This window comes from Strix aluco, chromosome 6, assembly GCF_031877795.1.
Source record: "Strix aluco isolate bStrAlu1 chromosome 6, bStrAlu1.hap1, whole genome shotgun sequence".
In the NCBI taxonomy this organism is placed as follows: domain Eukaryota; kingdom Metazoa; phylum Chordata; class Aves; order Strigiformes; family Strigidae; genus Strix; species Strix aluco.
The window spans coordinates 11,008,219-11,014,928 of NC_133936.1; the positions used below are offsets into that span (position 1 = coordinate 11,008,219).

At 65.9% G+C, this 6,710-nt stretch overlaps 1 protein-coding gene across 1 annotated transcript; it reads right to left on the reverse strand.

Moving 5' to 3' along the window:
- Positions 1–1,627: 1,627 nt before the first annotated feature.
- On the reverse strand, positions 1,628–6,547 carry EN1 (engrailed homeobox 1). Its single transcript, XM_074828230.1, has 2 exons — positions 5,153–6,547; positions 1,628–2,493 (listed from the first exon to the last, which is right to left on the reverse strand). Exons 1-2 carry the CDS (start codon positions 5,853–5,855, stop codon positions 2,177–2,179), a joined length of 1,020 nt encoding a protein of 339 aa, XP_074684331.1. The 5' UTR covers positions 5,856–6,547; the 3' UTR covers positions 1,628–2,176.
- Between the last annotated feature and the right edge of the window lie 163 nt (positions 6,548–6,710).

Genomic DNA, 6,710 nt, shown 5'->3' on the forward strand with positions numbered 1-6,710 from the left:
AGAAAGAAACGCAGAACTTTAGATGGCGCTGTACAACATTTATTTAAACCCTCCGAGTATTCCCGGCTCCTGGGCCTGGCGAGAGGAGCAGAGCCCTCGGCGGGCCCAGGAGGGCTGGGCTGGGCGGGGATGGGGTGGGATGCGCTGAGGTGGGATGGGGCGGAGGAGGGGTCCTGCCCCCCCCGGCAGCGGGTGCGGAGGGCAGCGGGCTCTCACCGGGCAGGGCACCCCCGGCCTGCGCCTCCATCCCCGGTCGGTGACAGCGCTAAGCAGAAATAGTTAAAAAGCAAACAAAAATGGCAGAGGCCACCTCCCGCTGCCCCTCTGCTCCCCTTCTCCTCGAATAGACGGAAACCCCCGTAGTGCCTCCGACGGGGCGAGGAGGGGGGGGAGCTCCAGGCCCGATGCGAGCTGCGGGCTGCGCCGCCCGGGTGTGCTGCTGCTCGCCCGCCTCCGCGTCCCAGCCCACCCCGTCCCGCTCCCCCGGGGCACGGCCTGGGCGCTGCCCCGTCCTCCGGGGGGGATGCAGGAGAGGGCTCCCCTGGCTCGGGTCTCACCCCGGCTCCAGCTCTGCCCGCTTCTCCCCTCCGCCCCGCCGGCTGCGGGCCTCGGGAAGGGATTCAGTGGAGGAGAAAAAGAGAAAAGGGAGGAAAAGCCGACAGACAGCCCCGTCGGGGGGCCTGGTGGCTCTCCACCCGCCCTGGCGCCCGGTTTCTGCAGGGGCCGCGAGGAGTGCACCCCCAGCGCCCGCCCGCGGCTCCGCGGGGCCCCACACAAGGCCCGCGTGGGCTCCAGGCCCGGGCACGGCGGCCCTCGACGGCCCGAGGACAAAGCCACGGGCACGGCCCCACCCCGGCTCCTCGGTGTCCCCGGGCCGGCGGCGAAGAGAACCGCCCCCGGGACGGGGCACAGTCGAACTGAACCGGGGAGGGTGGAAAAGAGAAGCGGGGGGGGGGGGTGAGGGGGAACAGCTGGGAGTCCCGCCGGCCCTCCGCGACCCCACGCGTCCCACGGACACGGGCAAACGTGAGCCCGAGCCGTGAAGCGGGGGGGCGGAGGGCAGGGGCAGAGAGCGGGAGCGCTGCCGGGGCGCTGCGGGGCGGCGCCCGGTGCCGGGCGGCGACGGCTCCGGTTCGCTCCCGGCCGCGGCTGGAAACCCGGTACGGGAGCAGACCCTCTCGGAGCGAGGCAAGGAGCTGTCAGGCAAATCCCTTTTCAACACATCCCGGAGCTCTAAACGTCCAGACGGTTTCAGGCATTTTTCCTGTTGGAGCTGGTGATATATTATTACCATTATTACGAGGTGGTTTTTATTTCTTGTTAAAAAGGGAGGTGAAGGATGCGAGGCACAACTGCAACAGCCAAAGAGAATTAATTTTTTTTAAGAGGGTAGAAAAAGAAAAAGAAAAAAAAAAAAAAAACGAAGGTCTCAGGGTTTTAAACCAGAGATGAGCGGTTTAAAAATTGCTGCACTGATCCAGCAAAAAGAAAACCTAAATACGCCACCGCAATGGCACTCTATACACAGCGTATTGTGTATGTATATATATATTTATTTATTTAATATTAATTTATATATATATACAAACATCCCTACACTAAAATAAAGAATTACAGCCAGCCTGGATCCTGAACACAGTCTACACTTTATTTCAGACTACAGATTTCTGAACATAATAAAATCTTTGGCTTGTAGCGGCGGGTTCAGTCTCGCAGTCTGTGGATCAGAATTTTTTTTTCCTCGGAAAAAAAAAAAAGAGAGACAGAAATTCACACACGCACACACAAAAAAAAAGATCAAACGAAAGATGAGAAAAGTCGGACATTTACTGTAAAACAAGAGCAACGGACATAGAGGGGGAAAAAAAAGGGAAAGCAAACAAAACGAACAAACGAACAAAAGAGAGGGTAAGGAGAGAGAGAAGGGAAGAGAGAAACTGTCCAGCAAATAGAGATCGCTACACATATTTCTTACCTGAAATTAAATATATACAAGGTCATATGCTGTTTGGCTATATAGAGATAATTTTTTTTTTTTAAGTGTTCATATTTTTTTTTTTCTTAATCGGAGTCCTTATACTATGGATAGACAATAGATCTGCTTTTAAAGAGCACCTGTCCGCCTCCCGGCCGGCGGGCCGGCGCCGCGGCGCAGGGCTGGGGGGGCCGCGCCGCCTCACTCGCTCTCCTCTTTGTCCTGCACGGTGGTGGTGGAGTGGTTGTAGAGTCCCTGGGCCATGAGGTGCAGCGCCAGCCCGTTCTTGATGCCCGTCGCCTTCTTGATCTTGGCTCGTTTGTTCTGGAACCAGATCTTGATCTGGGACTCGTTGAGGCTGAGCTCCTGGGCCAGGCTCTGCCGCCGCTGCTCCGTGATGTACCGGTTCGCCTGGAACTCCGCCTTCAGCCGCTGCAGCTGCTCGGCCGTGAACGCCGTCCGCGGCCGCTTGTCCTCCTTCTCCGTCTTCTTCTTCTTCAGCTTCCTGGTGCGGGGGCCTGCGGGCAGGGCACACACACGCCGCTGGGCAGGGCCGCGCCGCCGACCGACCGACCGCCCGACCGCCCGACCGCCGCCCCCCGCCCCGCCGGCCGCCGGAAAAATGGCCGACGGGCGAATTTGTGCCGGTCCCGTGTGTCCCGTCCCCCTCGCCCCCCTCCTACCCCCAACCCCGGCACCGCCGCCCCGGCACGGCGGAGGGAAGGATGGGGAAGGAGAGGGGAGGCCGGGGCCGATCGCGCCGCCCGCGCGTCCCCCGCCGCCCCGCCGGGCCGGCCCCGCCGAGGGGAGCGGCGCCCCGCTCGCCCCCCGCCCCGACACACGTCGGGGCGCCGCTCCGCCCGCCCCGCCGGGACGAGCCGCGCTCCCTCCGCACGGCCCGGGGCTGGGGCCCGCCGGCCGGGCAGCGGCTCCGCAGGGCAGCGCGGGGGCCGAGGCTCCCCGCGGCCCGGCACCGGGGAGCAGCAGCCCGGCCGGGGGCTGCCCCGGTCGCTTTTTGGGGGGCAACAGCCCCCTCCGCAGGGCTCGGCCCAGCCCCGGGGGGCACTTGGCCGCCGCCACCCCGGAACCCCGCCGCCGCCCGGGCTCTCCGGCGGCCCATCTTTGCCGGGGACCCGCGGCCCCGCCTGCAGCTCCCCCCATGACCCCCGGCCGAAGGCAGTGCCCTCCTCCCCGACCCCCCACCCCCGCCGCCCCGTCCCCAGGCCGGGATGGGGCCAGGTGAAATCCCACCGAGCTCGCCGGGGAAGCAGCCCGGCCCCGGGGCGCATCCCGGGGGCAGCGCCCGGCCGAGGGGGGTATCTCCGGTCCTCTGCACGCCGGCCCGGCCCGGCCCGGGGAGAGCGGAGAGGAGCGGGAGCCCTGGAGAAAGGGATCTACGAAAATCCCCCGACAGCGGGCTCGCAGCCCCCCGCCAGCACCAGCCGCAGCCGGAGCCGGCGAGGCCTCCCGGCCGCCGAGTAGGCCGAAAGCTCCTCTCCCGGCGCAGCCCTTCCCCGGAGCGGCGGCTTCCCCCGCGGATCGGCGGCGTCTGCCGGCGGGGGAGAGGGACGGGGCCCGGCGGGATGCTCCCGGGGTCAGCCGGCGGAGGGGCGGAGGGCGCGGGGAGTAAATCGCTTTGCCCCCAGCACCTTGCAGCGGGGTGTCGGCGCCTCCGACCGCCGCAGCCCGCTCGTCCCCGCAGCCGGGAGAAGCGGCCGGGGCCGGCGGGCAGCTCCGAGCACAACAAAGAGGGCGGCCGAGCCGAGCCAGCCTCCCCTCGCCTTTCTCCCCTCCGGGCTGGGGCGAGCAGGGAGCTTCGGGGAGGACATGCAGAAATAATTCCCTGCCCGAAGAAAGGGGAGGAAAGGAAATAAAGGCGCAAGTGCAAAACGCCTGGCGCACGGCGACCCTGGGAATCGGTAGCAAAACACCCGCGGCCGGGCCGGCCGGGAGCGAGGGCCGCGCCGTCTGACAGCTCTATCACTCCATCAATCACCCGAGTCAATCAAAGTGGCTTTTCTGAGTTTCAAGTCGCTGGACGTGTCAATAACGGGGCGATGGAGATGGCTCGGCCGAGAGCACCGCATTGACCGCCGCCGGGGAGCAGCCAGGCCGGGCGGCGCGGAGCGGGGCCGGGGCCGGGCTGCGCCGCCTTCCCCGCGTCCCGGAGCGGCTCCCGGGCAGCCGGCCCCGTGCCCCCCCGGGCCAGCACAGGGGAGCCCACACCGGCCCCGCTCCGCGCTGGCTGGTCCCTGGCTGCTGGCCTGGGGTGTCACGGGGGAACCCCCTCTCCTCGCCCTCCGCTCCTTTCCAAAAAATTACAATGAAAAAGAAGGGGCTGCCGACGGCACCCGGGGTAGTGTAAACAGCGTGGAAGGGGGTGGCAGAACGGGGCCGGGGGCCGGAAGGGCCAAGCGGCCGGCTCCCACCGGGGCGGCCCCGGGCAGAGGTACGTCCCCTCCCCGAGAGCCGGGCCCCAAACCACGGCCGGGAGCACCGGCTCCCGCGGCAACGCGCGGCCTAAGGGCCTGCCCGGCTCTGCCGCGCTGCAGAGGCCCCATAAACAGCCGCTCCACCACCTTCCTAAAAAAAACCCTTTTTTTCTTCGTCTTCCGAGAAAACACTCCCCCCCCCCCCGCACCTCCAGCAGTCGCTCAACATGTGGCTCCGGTCTCCCCCCTCCGCCATCCCCGAAAGGCCACCAGCACCCAGGAAAAAAAAATAAAATAAGGGGAGAAAAAAGCCCCAAAATACGAATCCGCTGCCTTTTTTTTTTTTTTTTTTTTTGCAGCGCTCCCACTCCACGCCGCCGCGCTGCGGAACACCCAGGGCTGCGGCAAGGCGGGGCGGGAGGGGGGACGGGAATGGGGTCGCTCTCCGCCGCCGGCTCCTCCGCATCGAAACGCGGCCGAATCGGGGACCGCCGTCACATTCAAATTTGGGAGACTCGGAGGAGGAAGGAGGGGGGGTGGTGGTGGTGGATGGGGGGGGGGGGACGCGTTTCCTCTCGCCCCGGGTGACCCAGGACACCCCCCCCCCCCATCCCCCCGCGCCTCCCCACGCGAGGTCCTCAGCAGGCCGGGAGGGAGCCAAAGCAAAGGGGGGAAGAGGGGAAGGGGGGGGGGGGGCGACCTTGTCACGATTTTAACAGCTCCCAGATGCGCCGCGGTTCCTTACCCGAGGACGGTCTGTCTGAATACCTAGTGCAGTAGACCCAGGCAGGCCACACCAGCGGCTGTTGCGAGTCGGGCTTTATAACAGGTCCTCCATTATTAGAGCCCATGAGGAGGATGGCGGGGCTGCCGTGCTCCCCGTACTTCGCCGGGTGAGTCTCGCCCCCGTCGGAGGGGGGCTTGGCCGCCCCCGACGCCGCCGCCGCCGCCGCCGCTGCCGCTGCCGCCGCGGCGGGACTGGCTTTGGAGGCGGCGGCGGCGGGCGGCGGCGGCGGCGCGGAGCCGTCGGGACGGCAGTTCGAGTCCGGGCAGAGGAGGGAGGGCGGGTTGGGCGGCCGGGCCAGCAGCGGGTTGACGTTTTCTCTACCTGAGCTCTGCCCCCGGTCTCCGTCCCGCTCCCGGCTGCTGCCTCCTCCTCCTCCTCCTCCTCCTCCGCCGCCGGCCGGTGCGGGCGGCTCCTTCTTGCAGCCGAAGTCCGGCCTCAGGATGTTGTCGATGAAAAAGTTGGTGGTGCGGTGGGGCGGCGGGGGCGGCGGCGGGGGCGGCGGGTGGCGGCGGCGGGGCAGGGGCAGGGGGCAGGGCGCGGCGGGGGAGGCGGGCGCGGGGCTGGGGGACACGGGCACGCTCTCGCCATCGCTGCCGCTGCCGCTGCTCGCCGGGCCGGGCGCCGCGTCTCGGTGGCCGTGCCCCTCCGGCGGCTCTTCCATGCTCAGCCCCCGCCACGGAGATCGCTGCCTCTTTTCCCCCCCACCCACCCACTTTACGCCCACCCCACTTTGCCGGTGGGTGGCGGGGTGGAAAAGGGGGAGGAAAAATTGAAAAAAGAGGAAAAAAAAAAAAAAAGAAAAGAAAAAATAATAAAATCCACTTGTTGGGCTGGAGCTGAGATTTTTTTTCTCCCCCTCGCACGGATGGATCCAAAACCGGGGAGACACTCTTTCCCCCTTCTCCCGATCAGCTTATATTTCCACCACCAAAAAAAAAAAAAAAAAAGAAAAAAAAAAAGAAAAAACCAAACCCAAAAAGGTGTGCGGCAGCACCGCGGCCCCCCCAAAAAACCCGCCCCCCGAAAACCCGTCAAAATCTGCCCATCTCCCCGCCGCCGCCGCGGCGGCTCCGCGCTGCCCCGCTGTCACGCTGCGCTCTGCCCACGCCGCGGGCTGCCGGAGCCCTTCCCCGCCAGCCTGGTGCTGCACGCCGCCTGGGCCAATTTATTATTATTGTTTTTTAATTCTTTTTTTTTTCCCCCTTTTTTTGTTGGGTCTTTTTTTTTTTTTGGGAAAAAAAAAAAAAAAAAAAGGCCAAATCTCTGACAGCTCCGGTCCGTGCAACAAACTCTCCCTAAAAAATCCCTCAGCCACACTTTTTTCACTCGCACCGGAAGCACGTGAGGCGGCCCCGCACGTGGGGGCGGCCAATGGCGCGGCGCCGCCGCCGCTGACACCCCGCGCCGCGCCCAATGGGCGCCCGACGGGCCGCCGCCATAAATACCGCGTGGGGACGGGACGGGACGGGCGGCGGGAGCGCCGCGACGGGGCGGGGGCCACCGCGCCGCGCCCGCA

Bases quoted from the DNA above. Each gene is read 5' to 3' on its own strand.
- EN1 (XM_074828230.1), bottom strand. From the start codon at position 5,855: ATGGAAGAGCCGCCGGAGGGGCACGGCCACCGAGACGCGGCGCCCGGC. The intron at 2,494-5,152 runs GTAAGGAACCGC...CCCTGCCCGCAG, and splicing joins TTCAGACAGACCGTCCTCGG to GCCCCCGCACCAGGAAGCTG.